The following is a 23,249-nucleotide window of genomic DNA, read 5'->3' as shown; positions in this document are numbered from 1 at the left end:
TTTGTTTACTAAAGTTGTTAATGAAAATAAAAATCATTTCGCTACAAAGACTAGTTTATAAACTGCAAAAATTAAGTCTTAGGGCCAGATTTACTCAACAGGGCAAATTAAACAGTGCCAATGGGAGTGGAAATTTCTGTGCGTGATCTCCTGACGATGCACACATTAAAGAATGTAGACACAGCCGGATCATTTCCATAATGACCAACACAATCTACCAAGAGCAGCGCAAATTAGTGTCTGGTTTAAGACATGCGTTTTTTTGGTGGTAATTAATGGCGGAAATACCAGTAAATTGACTAGCGCAAACTTTAGTAAATCACCTTGCATGATTCATTTAAATACTCTCCTCCCATAAATTTTGCATCTGAAAGGGAAACTACTACAAATGCATATGCAATAAAGTAAGCCGCAAAAATGACCCTGCCCACGCCTTTTCAGCGCTAATTTTTCACTGCATGTCTTTAGTAAATCCTGACAGTAATTTTTTAACGCCAAGACAGGGTTTGCGCTGCCGCATGCTGTTAGTAAATCTGGCCCTTAAAAATTAAGCGCCCATGAGCTCAAACGTTAGTATAAGGCTGGCCTGTGTGCGGACTCTCTTGACTTTCAGTACTGCCATTGGTCTGTGGTCAGCTGGGAATATAACTGAAACTGTCGCTGCATCCAAAAAGCCCACTTCCCTACTATATATAATGTGAAAAACGGTACACCAAAAGAGTAGTATGTGCAAACACATTATTTGAAAAACAAAAGCGAAAAGTACCCAGCTGACCAACAACTTCCAGTGAGATTCTGCAGTATGTATTCAATGTATACTTTACTTTCCTATGAGGCCACGGGAGAGGAGTCCTGACTGGCAGGTAAGCGTAGTAGGTCACATGACAAAGCCAACATGACCGATGTAGTACGTCCAGAATGAATTCATACAACAAATACACATACTAAATAGAACATACTTTTTAATGGTCACAAAGTCGGTAATACCTACTCAGACTGTATGCACTTTTTGATGCAGCAAGTATTGTGATTTCTGCCTGGGGTGAGGGGATTGTGGGTTTGTGGATGGATAGAGGGGTACAGTGGGTTCAGAGAATCATACACACCCAGTCATACCTTTATCAGCCACAGAGAGATTAGGGTCACTGCAGGGTTTGCAGGGACCAATGACCTGATGGTACAGAGCCCTCTGATGGTTAGTAGGCTGGTGGAAAAAAAGCAAAATAATAAACAAATTACTGCCGTTATGTTACCCTCATAACTGAGGTCATATAATTTCCTGACACAGTTCAATGGATTTGCGAAAATGCGAATTAGCTGCATCTTGTGGTAGACGCACCTGTCCATTCTCGGTTATGTTGGGGTACATGGCACTGCTGGGACGGTCCCTGTGCGGCGGTAGAAGCATCAACAACTCTCGGTTGTGCCTGTATCTGTCAGGTAGTGATGGGGACCCAACTGGAGAGAAAGGAAAAGATCTGTACGTTGAGACTAGCAAAGCCATCTTTGTGCTGAGATGTTCTTTTGAGTGAAGCTAGAAGATATTGATTGTCACCACAGTAAATTCCCAATGCGTTATAGTTCTCAAACATTGGTTGGGAAACACTCAAACCTGGTGTTATTATGAAGTTTACTGTTGCTCACCTCTGATGCTGCCGTGCCCTGAGTTGATCATCTGAGATGGAGCTGAATGCGTTGAGCTCAAGCTGGATGATGATGGACTGGGCTGAAATGTTACACAGAGGGGAAAAAAGTACTTTAAAAGATCAGGTACAATATTCTTGGTAGTTGCTATGGTGTTCTGAGAGGTTGGCAGAGAGTTGCTAGGTGGTGAGTGGTTTCTAGGGTGTTGCTAGGCAGTTGATTGGTTGTTCTGATATTTTGATAGGGTATTGCTAAATGACAGGTGGTTTCTGGGGTGCTATGAGTGTTTGCTAATGCTAAGGTGTTGCTTGGATATTATGGCTGGTTTCTAGGGTGTTGCTAGGGCATTGTTATGAAGAATGTAAGGTGTTCTGAGAGGTTGCCTGGGAATTGCTAGGGGGTGGGTGGCTTCTAGGGTGCTGCTAGGCAGTTTCTCAGGTGTTGCTAGGGCGTTGTAAGGCAGTTTCTAGGTTGTTCGAAGAGGTTGCTAGGGTATAGCTAGGTGATGTGTGCTTGTTAGGGTGCTATGAATATGCGATGAGACATTTCTTAGGATATTTTGGGTTGGTTGGTCGGTCTCTAAGGTGTTGCTAGACAGTAGCTTGGATATTGCTAAGCAGTGCTAGGAAGTTGTTAGGCAGTTGTTTGGTTGTTATGAGATGTTGATAGGGTATTGCTAATTGATAGGTGGTTTCTGGGGTGCTATGAGTGTTTGCTACTGCTAAGGTGTTGCTTGGATATTATGGGTGGTTTCTAGGGTGTTGCTAAGCAGTGCTAGGAGGTTGTTAGGCAGTTCCTAGGTTGTTCTGAGGAGTTTATTGCTAGGTGATAGGTGATTGTTGGGGTGCTATGAGTGTACACTTATGCGAGACATTAAGCTAGGATAATATGGGTGGTTGCTAGGGTATTGCTAAGAAGTTGATAGGTTAGATATCCTTGGTGGTTGCTAGGACATTGTTATGCAGATGGTAGGGTGATCTTCTGGGTTGTTAGGCATTGCTAGGTGGTGGGTGGTTGCCAAGATGTTGCTAGGTAGATGCTAGGTTTCTATGGTGCTCTAAGTGGTAACTAGGGCATTGCTAGGTGGCTGCTAGTGTAGTTGTTAGGGTTTAATGAGTGGTTACTGTGAAGTTGCTATGTGGTGGGTGGTTGCTAGGACATTGCTAAGTGGATGTTAAGGTACTATAAGTGGTTTCTAGGACATGCTAGGTGGCAGCTAGTTTCTAGGATATTGCTAGATAGATGCCTGGGTGCCTTAAATGGATGCTTGGGTGTTTTGGTTGGTCATTAGGCTGTACTTGTACACTAAATGTGTGTATTATGAGCTGATGTAGCCCACCTGCATGCGGTAGAGGTCCTCCGGGTGTTCCATCATACTGTCCGTCAGGATGAGCAAGTTTCCCGTCTCACTGGAGGTGTGAGAGGAGAGAGAAGAGGAGGAGTGGCGGACAGACCCCAACACATTCAGAGGGCTAGAGACAGACAGAGAGAGGGAGAGAGAGAGACGGGGAGGAGAGGGATGGGAATACAGGGATGGAAAAGAAAAGCAAGAGAAAGAGTGGAGGAACGGGAATGCATGCAGGGATGAGGAAAATGAATCAAGATGAAGAAAAGAGATTGTGGGGTCATAGAACACAGGCAGCCATGCGAGTATGAACGAAAAAAGAAGAACAAGGGAAGACAGAATAAAGGAGAAAGAAAGAGGATATAAAGCATGCACACAGAAAGATGTCAAACATTTGTGAGGTAAAGTGACAGAAGAGAGAGAAGGAGAAAGAGGAACAAACAGAGAGACATGAGAGAGACGTGGCGGAGCTGAAGCTAGTGTGTTCAGGGTGGGCAGCATGAGTGTGTACGCGTGTTTATGAGGAATACACGGTCGAGGAGTGTTTGTGAAGAGAAAGGAAGGGCTGCGTCTACAGAGCAGGAATCTCTCTATAACTCCCAGACACGTGAGTAGAACACACACAGACTATGCAGATTCATTACAATGCGATATATAGAGTTTCCTGTGAGGTGCAACACGTGAAATGAACATTTGTAATGGTGAAATCCTGAATATAAATACATAAAGTTGGAACCAGGGTTGTTATTGTTAACTAAAACTATGAATTTTTTTTTCGTTAAATGAAATGAAATAAAATACAATATACTTATGTTTAGGTTGATGTGCTAAAATGACACTAAAACTGAAATAAAAAAAACTAAAGCTAAAAATAACAAAAGCCCATACAATTACTAAAATGAAAATAATGTAAAAGCCTATTAAAAAATATATATATAAACAAAAACCATAATAGTATATAAATTATACTAAAATAACACTGTTTTGCACAATCTTTTTCTGTATACAAATAAAACGTGATTTATTTATTTATATTTTATTTTAAGAGTTGGACTAGATAATATTTTTAATAAGACAGTATTTTCATTATTTTTGATAAACAAAAAAGGTAATAATAAACAATGAGTATGTGTGTCCAGTAGAGTATGCGATTAGATACAAAATAAAAATATATGTAATCTAAATGTATTAAAATATAAAACTAAGCATAAATATAGAATGATTTATCTAAAATATATAAATACAAATCTAAGCATATAAAATTAACAGTTTCCCTAATTATTTTCTTTTTGGCATCACATTATGGAGCTATTATCTCTCATAAAAAGTAGTACTAAATAATTAGTACATTGCACTCATGTATACTAAGTATGTCGAATGGATTTCCATTAGTGTGCATGAATTTGAACAGCATGTTTAATTTAAAGGAATGTTCTAGCTAAGCTCATTCGACAACATCTGAGTTGTGCTGTTGAATACCACAGAAAATAACTTAATAACTAAATATTAAAACATTGCCTTCATTTAGTATGCTGTTCTAATATGCATTTACATCCAATAGATACCTCAGAACGGTGCCTGTAAGGGTGTGCTGACCTGTGTCGGTGCATGAGTTTAATACTCTCAGGGCTCATGGGACTGTGGGTGGCGAGGATGCCCCTCGGGGTGCTCGCCCCTGAGCAGGCCGGGCTCAGCTTATCCAGACCGGGCAGACCCTGCAGGGCCACATAGAAACACTACTCTGAATACACACACTGTCTGCATTAATGCCAACACAGATTTAACATTACACACCAGCTCATCTTACAAAAAAATCGGAGTTCGATACTGAATCTATGCAAAGAATGAAGTGAGAAAAGCAAAATCTATTTAAAGACCCCATGAAATATTTTTATCTTTCCTTCATTGGCATTTCCTATTTAAACAAGTAGTTTAGGGCGAGACTTATTAAATGGCTATGTCATTACTGGACATAACCAGAAATTAGGTGCAATTAACATACTGTCATTCTAGAGAGCATTTGATTGGACAAATATTTGGACACGCCCATGAGTGCATGATGAGTCATCAATGATTTTGGCTTGTTTAAAAAAAAAAGGTTGCTTATTTTAACTTCTAGGAGTAAAATAGCAAATAAATGACTGTACCTAAAACTAACAGACATGGATTTAAAGCCACAAACTTGCTTTTTTATTTTCTTAATTATAATAAAATCTAATAATATTAATTTAAATTGATTTATCGGGGGAATTTTTTTTTTTTTTTGATAAATCTGTAAATTCATAGGAAGCAGATGTGAGGTCTCACATGACAGAGGCTGCTCCTCATCATCTGGAACTGGTCGATCAGCTTCTTGTGCAGGGGACGCATTTCCGGGTGCACCAGTTTCTCGTGGACGGCCAGACCCACGCCGAGGATGTGAACCTATGGGGTTTATAAACAAGGTGGATTATTTGACCTTTCAAAATTATTTTTTGCGTTGTCAAGATGAAGAAGTTTCGGATGCGTTCACCTGTTCTTGCATCAGATCCTTGAGTTGGGTGATCTTCTCTGTATCCTCTGGGTGACTGCTAATGTACTCTTTATCAAAGAATGCCTGGGCGACAAGAAGCATAAAAACATTTGTCGACTTATAATGAAATTTATTTATTCTAGCAACAAAAAGCTCATCAGTGTAATAGAAATGTGAAGAAAGCAGTGCTGCTAGTGTGAGGTTTCTATTCAACCCTCAGAATGTTATATTTGGCCGATTTTGCACCACTCACTTCCTGGTATCTGGCGATCCCCCCGTTCACAGCTGCATCGATCACCCCATTCAGGCACATGCTGAGCAGGTTAATGTTTCCGTGAAGCTGCTTGTGCTGGTACTGACTGATCAGGGTGCGCAGCTCCTGGTTCTTATTCTCCACCACGTAAATGGCGTTCTCCAGCGGACTAACTTCAACCTAGAGGACATGACGTACATACGGTAAACACAGAGGTGGGTAGTAACGAAGTACATTTACTTCGTTACATATACTTGAGTAGTTTTTGGGAAAAATTGTACTTTTAAGAGTAGATTTGAATGTGGGTACTTATTACTTTAACTCGAGTACATTTCTAATGAAAAAACGGTACTTTTACTTCGTTACGTTGGGCGACGTTCCTCTCGTTACTTTATTTTAATGCAATATGTGTTGTTAAATGCGTAAGTGCGATGTATCTTTTTTCTGGGCTTGAGCGATGCTCAATTCACAAATGAATCACTCTTTTGAGTCGATTCTGTTCAAAGACTTCATCAAACAAGTTGGCAGATCTGTCTAAATCGGTTCGCGAATCAGTTTGAATGAACTGTTCAGTTCCTGCACGCACTGAATCGTCTGAAGCGATTTCAATTCACACTGGACTCGGAGTCGTAACAGGAAGATTTAAGCACATCAAGAGCGTTGGATGAAGTGGCCGTGGACCTACAGTACAGTCAAGTGAGAGCAAATCTGCAAATGCATCATATATTTGCCAGCGATGAAGATCTTTATTAGTTGAGCATCTTCGTAAGCTGTCTGTGAATGAATGATTCGACAGGACGATTCTTCGATTTCATTTCACTCAGATAATACATTTGACAACCAAACAGATTATTACGCCATGATAGCACTTCTAGAAAGTATGACATTACCCGTTTTTTGGACATATACATTATTTTATACATTAAATAATCTACCATTGCCCACAGTTTATGAACACCCGCCATCCCGCGGTAGTTTGTGTGTATTGTTGCGCAGTGGCGTGCAAACTCGACTTGAAAACGGATGCCTTTAATTGCCTGCCGTAGACACAGTTAACCAGTTTAAACATGCTTGCAGAAATATACATTTGATTATATTTTGGAGAACCGACAGAAGAAGATTCGTCGATGTACTTTTTTTTTTTGTGTGTGTTCAGATATTCAGTAGCAGTCATGAGCGCGAGCACATGTGAAGAGTTTAACGTTAACTCTTTCTTCTCTGTGTCAATTGCATGCCTTTGAATGCAACACTCTGCAGATTCACTTTATTTCTACATTGTCTAATAATCCAAATGTAGTTGTATAAGTTATATTACTATTATACAAACCAAAGGACAGGCAATGATTTTCTTTTTCAGGCTACAGATGGGAGAAAATGCTTTTTGTTGCAAAGAGAGCCAATCTACTTATGAAAATAATAGTCATTTAAATAAAAATAAAAAATCGAAATAATATAATTTTATATACATGACGACTTCAGATGCAAAAGCCTCTAAGTACCATCTGAAAATTTCTTCTAAAATAGCATTTTTATCAAGCTTGTACGTTTATGTTCAGTTATTTCACTTAAATGGCAATGAAAAGTACCTATTAATTGTCATTAAAGTGAAATTACTGAACTTAAATATACAAGCTTGATAAAAATGCTTGTTTTAGAAGAAAGTTTCAGATGGCACTCAGAGGCTTTTGCATCTGAAGTCTTCATATATATATATATATATATATATATATATATATATATATATATGTATAATTATATAATATTATATATTATATATATTTGCTATATAATTTAATAATTATATAGCAAAATTATATTAAAAACGGCACATTTTTTTTATTTAAAATTTGAAAGATATATTTTAATGTTTAAGCAGTATGGATGTAAATTTGATATTTTTATTTAATTAATTAATTAATTATTCATGCAAAATCATATTAAAAACATCAAATATGTACATCCATGACTTTTTATTTATTTCTAAAAACTGTTTAAGTAAAATTTTTATTTTTATTTTTTAAGTTTAAATTGATTTTAGTGTTTGGGTAGTTTAAATGTAAACTACAGATGTTTTATTTATTTAATAATATATGCAAAATTATGTAAAATATTTATGAATTATAATTATGAAATATGTAAATTCTTGACTTCGTGAAAGTTATTTTTTGAATAAAAAATTAGTGAACAGTGAATAATTAAAACAATTAAAATTAGTAAGTGATTGGGTAAGAAATGTATTTATTTATGTAAAATCATTTTCCAAAATAGAAAATAATAATAATGATAATAATAATAAAACACTTTTTGAACCGTTTTATGGACAAAATCTTGGCTGTTCAGCAAAATTATGATTTTTTTTTTGTTGTTTATTCCATTTTTGCCTTTATTTATATAGTACAGTAGGGAGTATTCAAGTCCAGAAGCCTGAACTCGAAATTCGGTCAAAGCCCAACCGTTCCTACGGGGCTATCAGCTTCTAACAAATTATGAACATTTTAATGAATAACATTTTTCTTAAAACACAGTAACATTAGGTACTTGTAAGTGTACCAGTGTGTGCTTACACAATACACAAAGACCCTTTTTGAATAAATAAATTGTTGACTGGACAGATTTGAGATTTAATAAGCAAACCAAAATGGTGGCCTCATTATGCTGATGACTTGGTGGTTTGGTGAGTCACCCACCAGCTCACGCTTGTCCACTTCAAACCAGCGGGAGATCCCGGGCAGAGGGTGTGTGAGGATGAGTGTGGTCCGCTCAATCCAGAGACTCTGAAAAAACACAGACATGATGCAACTTCAGCCAACGTCTGGTGTTAAATCCATTACCCGCTAGTGTTTCCTAGAGAAGACATTTAAATTCACCTTAAATTCATTCTCCCTGTCTTTTGGCCCCTTATGGAAGGGCCGGTCGTAACGGAATCGGCGGACATTATTGACTCTGTAGAAACTTTTGATGCGGTCAGGCACGCGGTCCATCTGTAGCACATCAATGTTTTCTGGAACTGGATTCACGGCGTAGATCTGTAGGTCTATGGAACTTTACATGAAGGAAAAAAACAGCTACTGTATTTTGAACAAGCATATTAAAAGGATAGATAACCCTGTTATCTATGGTGAATGGTGTCACAATTTTATGTCATTTCTAAACAAAACGTTTCTGTACAAAACGAAGGAAGATACTGTGCAGAGTTTCCAAGCTGCTCTTTTACTTACAAGTCATATAGACTTTCAGACAACAACAAAAAATCTATGGTGGGTAAGCGAGGGAGTGAGTGAGTGAAGTGAGTGAGTGAGTGAGTGAGTGAGTGAGTGAGTGAGTGAGTGAGTGAGTGAGTGAGTGAGTGAATAAGTGAAATGAGTGAGTAAAATGAGTGGAGTGACTAAGTAAAATGAGTGAGTAAGCGAGTAAGTTAGTGAGTGAGTGAGTAAAATGAGTGAGTAAAATGAGTGAATGAGTAAATTAATGAGTGAGTGAGTGAGTGAGTGAGTGAGTGAGTGAGTGAGTGAAATGAGCATGAGTAAAATGAGTGAGTAAATGAGTAAGTAAGTTAGTGAATGTAATGAATGTGAGTGAGTAAAGCGAGTGTATGAAATGAGTGAGTGAAGCGAGTGAGTGAGTGAGTGAGTGAGTAAAATGAGTAAATGGAGCGAATGAGTGAGCGAGTTAATGAGTAAAATGACTGAGTGAAGTGAGTGAGTGAATGAGTGAGCAAGCGAGATAGTGAGTGAGTGAAGCGAGTGTATGAATGAGTGTGTGAATGAGTGAGTAAGCGAGTTAGTGAGTGAGTGAAGCGAGTTAGTGAGTGAGTGAGTGAGTGAGTGAATGAATGAGTGAGTGAATGAATGAGTGTGAATGAGTGAGTTAGCGAGTTAGTAAGTGAGTGAAATGAGTGAGTCAGTGTATGAGCAAGTGAGTAAATAAATGCATGAATGAACAAATTAAAGAATACTGTTGTGGAACATTTTTTTATATATGAAAAAAACTTGTTCCACAGATAAAAAAAAATCAGGTTAAGTAAATGACCACAATTTTTTTTTTTTTTTTTTTTTGTGAGCATTTTCTTGCGTATACTAAATATTTAGTGCAAAATCAAATAAACCAAGACTAAAATATCAAGTTTGGCTGTACGCTTTTTTTTTTTCCAGTAAATCCACTATGAAACATATGCCTCAAACAACCCTTTATCTTACTTTTGTTGTACACCAATAGAAATATTAAATAATAGTTGCTTTCGTATTGTTAATGACATGAACATTCAATCACTCTGACCTGAAACACAAAAAAGCCATTTCCTTATCCCCTTTCCCTTAAAGAGGGGATGTTTACTCAAGTCCTCAAAATCATCTAAATGGTGTTATTACGCTGAAGGATACACTGAGCATCACCCTGTAAAATCCCCTCATCTGGTTGATTAGGATGCTGCATGGCGATGGCTTGTGGAAATTCTCCCAGCATTCTTTGCTGAAAGGCTTCGAGCCTCTCGTAGTCATGCCCCCGACAAACAAACTCCTTATTCTGCGTGCAGAGAAAACCATCTATAAGTAATTATAATTATAAATACTATGTAATTGATTAATTCATTTTTTTTATTTATTTGATATATTTTTAATTAAAAATCAATCCCTTAATCCTTACAATTATGACAAACAACCAGAGCATGTAAATATTGCAATAGCTCACCCTGAGGAAGAAGGGAAATTTCCGACCGTAAAATCCCACCCTGAAGAACTCCGGCTCCAGTCGCTGCTGCTCCATGATGTTGTCATAATACGCCGCCTCCATTTTCTGCATGGAAAAAAAGAGCTAAATATTCACACAGCACTGACATCCTTCTGAGCATAATACATAACAGCACATATTAATAGCTACGAGGTCCATTCAAAGTGCTGTTATATAATCTCTATTCATATATTCACAAAAAAAGAAAGAAAAACATCAAAAAGCACTGACCCGTATCCAGCTGAGACTCTGATAATCGTACAGGGACTCGTACTGGAAGGCTAGTTCTCGGCACAGCGGGATGCCATACTCCCAACACTGGGAAGAGATCAAGAGCAGGACAGCCGGTTTGATGTGCAATTTAAAACTAGACTTGCCTTTCTACACAAGCTGAACTCTTGTATGGCAAGTTTTAGTTATGTTTATAAAAAGAAACGCTGCATCACATTTAGTTGGCACCTTGTTTATTGTCAATATGCAAATGAATGTAAGAAAGGTGACCAATCGCTATTCAGCATACAACGATTACAATTTTAAATGTTGAAAAGGTTAAAGTCGCCATGAAAGGAAAATTCACCAATTAATTTGTGCATTCAACCTTGTAATGTTTAATCGAAATTTCATAACTGAACCTTCCAGTGAAAACAACAGACTTCTCTTTGGTGACGTATGCAGGATTTCTTCAATCCTCTCATGTTCATCTGCCTACTTTTAAGAGCCACGCCCATATGTCAACATCCAATCAACAACAGATGCACAGAACAAAGTCTCCGCCCTATTTTTTTTCTTTTACAATAATCCGTTATACTCGGATGTACATCACAATACGAAGATTGTTTACGAACGCAACATTATCAAACTTTTAAACCTTATAAAGAAAAACAATGGGGTCCAATTTAGTTTTTTGGACCCCATTGACTTTTATTATAAGGTTTGAAAGTTTGAGAAAATCCATTGACTTGGAAGTAGCCACAGATTGCGTGCGATGCCACAACAGCTTGATGCTGTCTGCACTCAGTGTGTGCAAGAGAAAATGTACTGATGTGGGAAGTAGCGCAAGCGCATGGAGTACGTCAGTAATATAATGCGCCATTCGTTTACAGTCTGTGAATTGTTTGTATTGTGTTTCATCAATTGTACACAGTATCACGGATCACAATGGGTTCTATTTGCTTTTGTCGCGTTGTGCCACTTGTAGACATGATGTAAATTATCCACACAAGTCTTTACGTTAAACTCTTATGAATTAACTGGCCATTTGCCTCAATAACATTATAAGCCATTCCTGCCTTAGCAACAGTTGGCATCCACCATTTTCTCAGACGATCTTTACCTCTTTTCTAATGTAAGTCTAGGGAGGATCATTGTGTTTGGACAACTTAAGATCGAATTTTATAGAAATTACTCTATTGTTTCCGGGACACAAAGTGGTATCTGTAAATACCTTTCCCTTGTTGAAGTAGTGGATGACCTTACGACAGAGACCCTCTTTGCGATGCCATTCGCTCTGCGCAGGATAGTGCAGGAACTCTCGGAGGGGTCGTTCCTCCCAGTGGAGAAGCTCCCAGTACAGCAGGAGGGTGAACGCCGCCTCTGTGGGACACAGCGGTAGATATAGTTCAACTCTTGCGGAATATTCTTCCTTTTAGCTCAACTGGTAGAGCATGGTGTTAGAAACGCTCGATTCTCAGGAATCACACATAGTGATAAATATGCACTGCTATATGTTTTTGCATTCCACTATGCTTCATTTCCATTGGTTTTCTACATAAACATGCAACAGGCAGACATTTCAATGCTACATTTGAGTCTTTTTCTGAGACTCGCACATGACATTGAGTTCTAAAGATCAAAAGATTACATTTTAAAAGACATTGTGTCGTTTTGTTATTCCACTGCCCTGCGTTTTATGTTTTTAAATGCAAAAATGCATTATGCGTGATGTGGCCTATGCAGTTCTTAATTGTGAAGTAACTGAATAACGTCTCACCTGTGTAGTTTTCGGCCTGCAGGTGCATGTCGCACAGCTTGTGAATGTATCGGATGTACATTTCCTCCTTATTAATCTCAGACTTGTAGAAATTCTACAAAATGACATCAAATGATCATCAACTTACTTTTGCTTGACTGCAAAAAAGCCATATATATTAGGTTCACACAGGATCGCATGAAGGGTAAGTCTCACCAGCAGGTTGACAGTGCAACCGATCTTCTTGTTTTCTGTCTCATCACCTTTCATGCAATCTCTGCCGACACAAGAAACAGGAAGTCTTATTAGATATACAATGCCACGCCCAATTATCTTACAATCTGATTGGCTGGTTTCGACATCATTTCTGGAGAGACTTCTACTTTATTTTGTTCCCCGATTACATCCGATTTATTAAAGGGGGGGTGAAACACTCAGTTTCAGTCAATCTCATGTTAATCTTGAGTACCTATAGAGTAGTATTGCATCCTTCATATCTCCAAAAAGTCTTTATTTATATTATATTTATAAAAGAAAGATAGGCTGTACCGAGTCTTTCCGGAAAAAAAACGAGCGGCTGGAGGCGTGCCGTGTGGGCGGAGCTAAAGCTGTGCTTACGCGCTGATAGCTAACAACACACAGACATTTGAAGCAGTTTTGCTCACTGCCTGCGGTTCCAACGCACGACCGTGAACCTTTATCGGTGGGACTGCTCCATCCTTAAGCAGATTAGACGATCTGCAAATCCGGCGTCAAACTGGGCCTTGTTTATAAAACGATCATCGTCGAAATGCAGGGAACAAACAAGAACACTTGCACAACTCCGTTAATGCTCTGGAAAAACAAACTCCATCCACTGGTCCCTTAACGCTGGGTTCTTTGGGAATCTGTGCAGGGTTGTCTTGCCCTGGCAACCAAAAACCCACTTCTTTGGTGACATTGACTTCCCTAAAGCCGAGCACAGCGCTTTGATGGGCATACTGCTTTCGCTCTCTCGCTCTGGTCTACGGGTGCGCGCGCGCCCGCGCTCTTCCAGGAGAAGTGCCCTTAGGACCCATATAAGGAAATTCCGCCCCATCTGACGTCACACAGGCCCATACTCGGAAAAAAACTTTCCGAAACTTGTGACAAACCGGAAGGAGTATTTTTGCCACAGAACGTACAACTTTATTTTTGAAACTTTTTCCATAATTTTTAGCATGGGAATCCAACTCTTTAACAGTGTAAAAAACTCAGTATGCATGAAATAGCATTTCACCCCCCCTTTAATTGTTAAATGCTGTACAACAATGAGCTGCGGCTGAACACTCTACATGTCCGTCAAATGGCCACTTCCTGTGTAAGAGAGCAGCTATTGGTCACTAGATGGGGGTTTTACCTGTAGTCCAGCAGTCTTTCCATGAGGCGCGTGACAGACGTGACGAAGGAGATGCCCGTCTCCCTCCAGGTCTCCTGCTCGATCTTCTCCAGCAGACTAGACATAAACGGCACACATATACATCGTTTTTTAAGGGCACCTCATGGGCTGAAGGTAAAAAACGGGCTTGTAATGGAAGATCCTTTTTAGTGGCATCTGATTGGTTGAACAGGGTTAGTTTCCTCTTACCTGGGGTACGGCCCAAACAGTTGAGTTCTAATAATCCCGCAGCACAAGGCAAATCAGAGACACTCAGGTTATGACAAGAGCACTCAAACGACCAGATGTGTAGCTGTGTGTGTCAGTGGAGAAGGTGTGTGTGTGTGCGCACTTACAGCAAACTGAAGAGTTCTCTGTAATTTTCGTCTCCTTTGCCTTCAGACACCAGACTGTCCAGTTTGTCTATCAGTTCTGCCTCCACCTGCACCACAAACATGAACTGAATTATACACCGATAATGAACATATTTGGGTAGCAACAATTGATGTAAAATATCTATAATAATAATAATTATTATTATTCATAATATTATAGTAATAATTCATTAATAATGTTAGTTATGCCCCCCTCCTATATACAGTATAAATATACAGTATAATACTATATACATATTATATAGTATAATACTATTATACTATATACAGTATAAATTAATATTCTATTCTATTCTATTAAATAAAATAAAATGTCTTTATGTTAATCATTTTTTTAATTTCAAAATGACATTATTTCTCAAGAATAGCCTGTATATGCAATGATTTTGCATTAGCTTATTAATTCAATTGATTCATTTATTGTTCGTCCATTGTAACGGACATCGGACTTTGATCTATTTATTATCAATTATGGTTCAATTTAGTGTACAAATGAACCATATTGTATTTGTTTGTTTCACTGGAAGATAACTCTCTCTTGGAAGTAAGATAAACAGAGAAAAAAGCCAAGAAAAGACAGAAAAGCAGATGCGGGCATAATGGACCTGTTTGAAGTTGCCGTTCTTTCTCTGTTCCCAGTCCATCATATCGTGGAAGATGGGGATCATTATATTTCGGACTTCATTTTGAGGTACGAGCGTCACACCCAAAAACGGGCCGATCATTCCTGGTATGAAGTGGATCTTATTCTCACCTGCAGCCAAACCAAGCAAACCGACAACCGGCATTATTCATAAAAAAAAAAAAAAAAAAAAAAAAAAAAAAAATTGATTTACATTTAACGGGGTGTTTGATGAGTGATAAAAAAATATATATATTTTCAAATGTAATCTGTCTATCTATATCTATCTAGAAATATAAATATCTATCTATCTATAAAACATGGTGGATCTTTATTGTTTAAGCTTGAAACTCTAGGTCTGGGACAAAGACGACACAAGCTTAATATAACAGAAAAAGCTGGAATCTGTTATTGATGCAACACCCTATTGTAGTTTGGGATCATTTCTGCAGTGCAGTACCTTCTTCCACCTCTAGAGTTCAGTACTGCTTTTCGGAAGGAAGTGAATGTTTGTGTCTGTGCGTGTGCAGAGAAACGCAGGAAAAGAGAACGAAGCAGAGTGGAAAGACAGAGAGAGAATCAAGACACTCACCCAAATTCTGCCACATGCTAAATAGCTCATAAGCCATCATGACCCTCATATCACCATACCTACAAAAACAGCAAAAACAAACTCCTCTAAACCCGTGCAAGAATGTAAGATGACTGAAACAAACAGCATGCATTAAAGATATTAGACTTAGATATGAACAGGAGAGCCACACACTGGGCTGAAGATTACAGACGGATGCCATGCGTCAGACTTCCATGCATTTCTGCATCTAAGGCTTATTATGTTTATTTGACCAATAGCTGTTGAACCTGTATTTATTAATCATGAGATGCCGATCTCAAAAGGAGGGAGAGCTAGACAGAAAAAGAAGGAATACAAAGAGATGTAGAATGTACCCTGGATGGATTTAACATGGATTAGCCCTCGCTACAACACTCAATTATTTATTTTTTTGTCATATTTAAACGAGTATTCTGGGTAAATACAACTTAAGCTCTACTGGGAGCATTTGTGACATGATTTCAAATACCACAGTTTTTTGTCCTTTGGTTTGTAACAAAATGGCAATGAATGTCTGTGGAGGGAAAACATTACAATATGCACACATTTAGAACCAACAACATTGATTTCTTTTCAGATTCTCTAGGTCTGCATGTCATTATGTTGTGTGAATAAGCAGGATCAGGTCTTACTTGTCAAAGACCTTCTTGCGCTTGGCTGGTGTCAGAGTCTCCAGCTGTAGACTAGGCTGGTTGATAAACAACACCGCCAGACTGAAGTACGAATTCCACACCTGATGGAAAAAGAAACGCATAAACACTGAGTAATGGTTTACTGTGAGACTTGCTGTGCTGGCAAATTACTTTAAAGGAGATTGTGGCAAGCAGGGCGGGGCAGAGATCTGTGGGAATGGAGCGAGGCCGGTAGCGCGATTGCTAATGAGCGTCACATGCGCGCCACACCGGTCTCGAGTGTCTCACAGAGGAGCTCCGGATAGATAAAAGGAGGAGTGACGACAGTGAAGGATGAGAGAGGACCAGGCCTTGTGTTTTGTTTTATGTGTGCGGCAGTCGTCCATGAGGGGCTGTCGCTTTACTTTCGTTTTGTGTTTGTTTACATTATAATTAAAGTGTTTGAACGTTTGCCGGTTCCCGCTTCCTTCTTCCCTGAACAACTAACATAGTTACAGAGATGTTGACAAAGCTTTGAAGGAGCATTAATATAATAGCATTACTGTGGATATACACAACCAATTGACTATTTGGTGGGTGTGTCTAAGCTCAAGCTCCTCCCCTCCCTGAAAGGAATCCACACCTCCCATTTATTTTCCTTGTCAGATATGCCGTTGCTTGGAAAATTTTCGATGGCATTTCAATCCACGCGATCGGGAATTGGGCACAAGGGTGAAATATTTCCCCATGCAGATTTATCAACGGGTTCAGTTGGTCATGCTTGGATAGAAAGTGATTTTTGTGTTTTTACATCCACACTATTGACAAGAGAAAATTTGCTATCAATTGATATCTCAATATTCAGTAGAATTAGGTTGATTAATACATTTTAACCAATATATGGTGTGTTTTGGGCATTTTAATGCTAGTTTTAGCATGGCTTTACTGGTCTACCTGCAACTAATAACTACCTTAACCAGTTCAGTTTGGATTCTGGATTTAAGCTTCTCCACAACGGTCTATACGGTTTCTTTCCAGGGGATATCCAGTGAAAGCTCACACTGATAGACAGGGCCATGTTTTTCTCTGAAAGATAACCTTCATTAATAATTCAGGACGTTTGAACTTTTCCAGTCTCCCTGGTTAGTGGCACCATCTGTCTTGATCAGGGAGGAGAGCTTCATTAGAGTGGATTAGAGAGAGCCAAGAGTGTCCGACAGCAGGACACCGTAAAGTCCCGAATCAAGCACGTTTGTGTACATGTGAATGTGATCTTCAGAAAAAGAGATGTGTGAAAATCACGTTTTTGTTTAGTATGCCTCTATTTCAGTACCAGTGAGTCTGTGGTGCAATGTTTGTGGTTGATGTTCATCATTATCACACACCTTAAAATCAAAGTCAGCATCCGTAAAGCTTTTATGGAGAGCAGGCGACAGATACTGGGTTGTGCTCACAATGATACTGCAAGAAAAAGAAAAGGATAATCATTCATATTGCAAGTGTGACTTAAGTCTTCAAAAAACATGATATTGACAGATAAATAAATTATATTACACCATATATGGTAGTTTTATTCAAAGCAAAACCATATGTTTAACAATAAGCAAAACTGTTCTGGAAGGAAGCGGGAATGAAGGAAAAAAGAGGGGGAAAAAGGGAAGATTCTCACTTGCTGGTCAGCAGTCGCATGACGTTCCAGTCACGCGGGAATATACTGAGTTTCATCAGGTTTCTGAACACACAGAAAATCTTCAGCAAGAACTCCTGCAAGAGATGGGATTGTATAAGCTGCGTTAGAGGAAAGTATTTTTTTTTACATTTAACATTTAAAAACTTCAACTTTAAGTGACATTATAAATGATTCAGATGCCTGACTTCTGAAATTCACCTTTAGCTCCTCTTTGCTCTGGAAGTTGTCCATCAGGTGTTGAAAGTGAATGTCGGACATTTGACGCAGGAGGGACAACAAGCAGGACACATACTCCCCCTGCCAATCAGAGAGCGGGCAAGTTCTTGTGAGCCAATCAATCTGTTAATTTGGCAATCACACTGACAATCAAACACATCCAAAGGGAGCGGGGGAGCAGAATGAATGAGAGACATGAAGACACTGTGGGATGAATTCACTAAACAGTTACGGCACTTCAGATGGCACGCCTACACTCTCTTCACCGAATTTCGGAAGTATTTTACGAACAAAAATGGAAATACTTGCTGAAATCACCCGTTCGAAACTTCACACAACTTTTTTAATCAGTTGATATAAATAACTTGTTGGTCAGGCAGTCTCTTTCTGTCCAAGTGGGCAGTTCTTGGCCAGAATTAACTCCAATGTGGACTAGACTTATTGTTAGTCAAAAGTCTGGCAATGCGAGACTAATGCGTGGTATTTTAGCGCAGATGTCTTCGTCTGATTCACTAACCACACAATCCAAAGACAGCAGGCACTATATGCGAATTTATATTACTGTAGGTCACCGTCATTCTACTCTGGGCAACCATGCCTGTAAAGTCTATGTAATTGACGCTCTTCGTAGAATGTGACAGTCTCAAAAACGTCAACACAAACTTACCTGATGGAAAAGTAGTGCATCAAACAATGATCAATCAGACAATATTTGCAAATATGTGATGCTTTCAAAGGGCTTTCAAATTAGACCATGCTTTCTTTTAACTACATATAGATAGAGACGTAATATTGTTTTCTGCCGGGCTCTGTTTATAAGCAATATATGATGAATACATTAACAATAAAACATTAAAAGCAAGCAAGTGTAAATCAAAGGATGCAAACCCATTCATCATAGTATAGATCAGAGATTGTTTGTGTTCTAGTAGTTCACTGTTGATCTTAGTTTTCCCAGTAAGCGTTACAACAGACTAAACATAAGAGACGCAAGACAAACATTCATGGATGAGTCTCGTGAAACCTGTCAGGGTCATACTTCATACTAAGATCAAAAGTCATTTTGCATGTGTATTTTACAGAAAGAAATCACCCCCCACCCCCTGCCCCGCCCCGCCTCACAAAATGCTAAACACATGCTTCATTATCTCTATGCAACATTTTGTTATAGAAATATGACCTGGACATTTTTGGGCAGTTTTCATGAAACTCAACTGAATGAAGACATGTGTGAGTCAGTGAGTGAGTGTGAGACATAATAAACACATAGCCATAAATGTGAGAGAGAGTGAGTGAGTGAGTGAGTGAGTGAGAGAGAGAGAGAGAGAGAGAGAGAGAGAGAGAGAGAGAGAGAGAGAGAGAGAGAGAGAGAGAGAGAGAGAGAGAGAGAGAGAGAGAGAGAGAGAGAGAGAGAGAGAGAGAGAGAGAGAGTAATATTAAAATTATAATTAATATTAAAATTATATCATTATCATATATACTGTATATTTAGGGCTGTCAATAGATTAATATTTTAAATCGTGATTAGTCGCATACTTATCGCGAAATTAAGCGTACATCGTTTATTTTGTTTAATGCGTTAATTTTGTCATCATTTGAACAGTAAACTATCCAGAAAAGTAAACTATCAGATTGAAGGATGATTCTCACAAAACTGTATTTTCTCAAAGTTTTTTTTTTCAAGGTAAATTTAGGTGTCTTTCCAAAAAAGGACACTTGGAGACTCCAGAATGACACCAAATAACCAAATGATATAAGGAGTCCATATAATTCATAAAGTTATGCACACCAATGCACACATGAAAAAAAAAACCATTACAGAACAAAACTTTTCAGAATTCAGTGTACAGTATGTGTACAGTCTAACAGCAAAGAGCTCGTTTAGAGCAGCTATTTAGAGCTTTACATTTTAGGCATGTCAAGTTGGATTTTAACGTTGACATCCCTAATATAAGGTCTGCCATTTTAAAACATTAATTTGGTTTGACTAATGTCAGAGATGAATGTACGACTGTTTTCAAAGGTTTGATGTTATTGTTGAAATTAATCTCTCTATGAAGAAAATGTATGAGATTTTGCTTTTAGAACTTGACTGTTGCACAATATAGGCAAAAAAAGGAGAGTTCCATAAAGATACTGGGAAAGAAACAGAAGATGAAGTAAAGATCTCAGTAAGTATGTTGCCAAGCAGGTGGAGGAGAATAGAGATGAAGGATGGAGGGAAGGAAAGAAGTATAATATCAGATTTGTTAGTTACTAACAGTGATCTCAGCCGTGCACTGTGGACAGCGCTGCCCTCTTACCGCCTCCTGAGACTGAGATTTACTCATGATGGCCAACAGCGTCTGCAACAACACATCCAACAAACTCTCCACCATCATCTCTACCTCCTCTTGCACAGAGCTCTCCTGCAAACAGGAAAAGAGAAACATTGTCTCCTTGACCAAAGTCACCAACGGGATGTTCAACGTGTTCATTGACTGAAGCGTGAGTACCAATGAGCTGCTCTTAATAATGGAGAAAATGCTGCTCAGGATTCCTGAGCAGATCAGAAGCTCCTTCTGTTGCCGGAGATGCAGATGAATGTGATGGAGAACAACAGGAAGGAGAATTCTCCTTGATTCTATATAAAGAGACAGGGAGGTTATTAAAGCAATACACCTGATTAAGATTTCAGACATTAACACATAAAACATGCAAAAGGGACAACTTTGCATCTTATCTACCCCTAAAGGGTACATTTTAGTCCCTTAGTGTAGGACTACTATGAACCTTTTTAGGGTTAAACAAGGTACAAATATGTCTTATTAATTGTACTGCCCCAGTTGTAGTAAATGTAGCACATTTATTTAAGAAATACCTGGGAAGGAGAAAAGCCTACTATCCACAGTTCGAGCAATGGATTGAAGCTTGACCACATCCATCGACTGACCAATGTGGACTGTACTAGGCATGCTACCCAGAGTTCCCCTCACAAACTCTGCCACTTCCTGTACTGTGAACATCTGAAGGAGCTCATCAAAAATGGCAGGGAAAGAGTTGAGCAGGGCAGCCTGAAAAAAATGGGAAGGGACAAGAGAAAGAAAGCATTTTTGCATTTTGGTCATGGTATGTGTTCCCTATTAGAAAGCTCAAGATGTGAAGGGACTGTTGGCCAAAGATGGGATGGACATCACCTACACAGCAAGAGATTAAGTAACAGTGAGGCTTTGTCAAGACCTCATGCTTACTTGGTAGATTGGTAGATTTTTTTTACATTTTCGATAGGAAGAAGCCAAACCATCAGAAGCCTCCAAACCTCCTGGAGACCCAATGTCCTGGAGAGTTTAGCTCCAACTCTAATCAAACACACCTGAATCAACCATTCAAGGTCTTCAAGGTCACTTGAAAATTGCAGGCAGCTGGACTGAAGTAGGTTGGAACAAAACTTTGCAGGACAGTGGGTTGAAGACCGCTATATAGTCACGAGCACAGCCACAAATCTATTAACTAGATTGGCATTGTGGTTCATAATTGAGACCTTAGCTATTCCTTTATTCAAAGCTACCATTTTATAAACATCTACATCTCTTGCTTTTGAGGACTTCCCTTCCCCACTTTGCTCAACACCCCCATGGTACGATCCATTGCAGGCAAGGTGATCGCTGGTCCCTGGTTCAATGCCACTGAAGAGGAAAGGTGAATAATGGGGGTGTTTGGAAGGTCTCAACTTTGTGCACAAGAAGACTTGGTGTCAAGCACAGCAATCAAAACCAAGAAACACACCAAAGAACCCAGCGGAAAATGCATTGGGAGGCATTTGTTGGTGTTGTTGTCAGTGTGTTTGGGTTGTTGGATCATGTTGGGGTCTGGTGTTCTGAAAAGGTACTGAATGGTTGCATGTGACAGTAGATGTTTTAGGTATTAGGTTGGGTTGGGTTGGGTCCGTTCCATTACTGTGGGGCAATTCAACAAGCTGCATCTACTTACAGACAGCGGAGAGGGCCGTGGGGCATTACAGCTCAACGGCTGCAAGCAGTTGCCCTGGTTGGCAGTGGCTTGTCCTGTAGTTGGTTGGGGACCCTAGGAGGGTACAGTGAAGTTGGGCAGGATTGGGTCAGGATACAGGGCAGGGATGGGAAAAGTCCACACAGGTACAATATGGGACAATTCAGGAAAAACATTGTCAACAAAAAAGACTAAATCTTCATCAAAGCATTTGTGCAAGCATTGTTGGTAGGATGGACTGTATTGTGTCCAGACACTGATAATCAAAGTACAGCCACATATTTTATTATTCGGTTCCTGCTGAATCCAGAATTAAATGAGGCATGGACGATAGATTATGGTGATGACAGAAGAAGTCATGTGGAAGGTTTATTAGGTTTCATTACCTAATAAAAATGTACCTTGTACATAATCTGCATCAATTTGAAATTTCAAACATTAATAAGAGAAAGATATCTCACTTTTTGCTGTACAAACACTACCGATAACTAAACTAATGAGACTTATTACAAAGTCCATCAGTCTTCAAATCCCAACCCTGTGTATTAAACTGTCTCACATCGTTTGTCCTAAGGAACTCTAATGATGATACCTCAAGTCACGAGCCTTACTGAAGGGAACTATTACCTGGGGAACAATCAAACATACAGTATCTAGGGATCAGAATATCACAGTAACTTGGAGGAGGGTTTGACTTGGGCCAGTGCGCACCCAACTGAGCATCCACCTAGAAATGCTTTCAGAATCAATCTAAAACACCCTCATAACTATCAATGGGCAAAAAAAAACCTTAGAATACTTCAGCAAACACATAGAGTAGCAATGTCTGGCAACCACCCAAAACATCCAAGCATCATAGCGGGAAGTACCATTCACACCATCTTCAGACAATTTAAAAATAGTGGCTAAAGATAGCACAGTTTCTCAAAAACTTGTTTGGTGGCATCAGCGTTGACGTCTCCTGATCTTCATCTTAAGTCCTCTTGTCTTGTATTCTTCAAATCTGATTCTTCAGAACATTTCACATCTACTTCAGCAATCAAGCAATCTGTAGCGAGCAGATATCTACTCCTGGAGCCTTCAAGGAAAACCTTGTTTCGTCTGATCGCAACTCGCTCTACATGAGAACTGATTTCACAGGATATCCATGAGATGGGGCTGTCAAAACAGCTTAGACGTACAACTTCTTTAGGGCAGAGATAGACGGATGCATCATTCTGATAGAAGACTAAACAAACATGAACCTCAAGAAAGCAGCTTTGATATTGAGT

The 23,249-nt window shown here is 39.0% G+C and overlaps 1 protein-coding gene across 1 annotated transcript in view; it reads right to left on the bottom strand.

Annotated features, from left to right (window-relative positions):
• dock3 (dedicator of cytokinesis 3) overlaps positions 1-23,249 on the bottom strand; it is a 188,994-nt gene that overhangs the window by 3,792 nt on the left and 161,953 nt on the right. The window contains exons 24-51 of the mRNA XM_081385563.1: positions 20,852-21,044; positions 20,487-20,614; positions 20,253-20,399; positions 17,974-18,072; positions 17,755-17,849; positions 17,471-17,546; positions 16,107-16,207; positions 15,454-15,512; positions 14,845-14,993; positions 14,201-14,286; positions 14,055-14,081; positions 13,827-13,922; positions 12,665-12,725; positions 12,470-12,563; positions 11,924-12,072; positions 10,711-10,797; positions 10,441-10,545; positions 10,134-10,275; positions 8,622-8,788; positions 8,442-8,528; positions 5,755-5,934; positions 5,502-5,585; positions 5,297-5,413; positions 4,586-4,704; positions 2,984-3,116; positions 1,645-1,726; positions 1,340-1,458; positions 1,117-1,204 (exon numbers count right to left, since the gene is read on the bottom strand). Coding sequence (XP_081241689.1) covers positions 1,117-1,204; positions 1,340-1,458; positions 1,645-1,726; positions 2,984-3,116; positions 4,586-4,704; positions 5,297-5,413; positions 5,502-5,585; positions 5,755-5,934; positions 8,442-8,528; positions 8,622-8,788; positions 10,134-10,275; positions 10,441-10,545; positions 10,711-10,797; positions 11,924-12,072; positions 12,470-12,563; positions 12,665-12,725; positions 13,827-13,922; positions 14,055-14,081; positions 14,201-14,286; positions 14,845-14,993; positions 15,454-15,512; positions 16,107-16,207; positions 17,471-17,546; positions 17,755-17,849; positions 17,974-18,072; positions 20,253-20,399; positions 20,487-20,614; positions 20,852-21,044 — 3,070 coding nt within the window. The remainder of the gene's footprint in view (positions 1-1,116; positions 1,205-1,339; positions 1,459-1,644; positions 1,727-2,983; positions 3,117-4,585; positions 4,705-5,296; positions 5,414-5,501; positions 5,586-5,754; positions 5,935-8,441; positions 8,529-8,621; positions 8,789-10,133; positions 10,276-10,440; positions 10,546-10,710; positions 10,798-11,923; positions 12,073-12,469; positions 12,564-12,664; positions 12,726-13,826; positions 13,923-14,054; positions 14,082-14,200; positions 14,287-14,844; positions 14,994-15,453; positions 15,513-16,106; positions 16,208-17,470; positions 17,547-17,754; positions 17,850-17,973; positions 18,073-20,252; positions 20,400-20,486; positions 20,615-20,851; positions 21,045-23,249) is intronic.

Source organism: Scardinius erythrophthalmus (genome assembly GCF_964197995.2).
Source record: "Scardinius erythrophthalmus genome assembly, chromosome: 14".
NCBI classification, from domain to species: domain Eukaryota; kingdom Metazoa; phylum Chordata; class Actinopteri; order Cypriniformes; family Leuciscidae; genus Scardinius; species Scardinius erythrophthalmus.
This window is presented reverse-complemented; position numbering and strand designations above follow the sequence as displayed.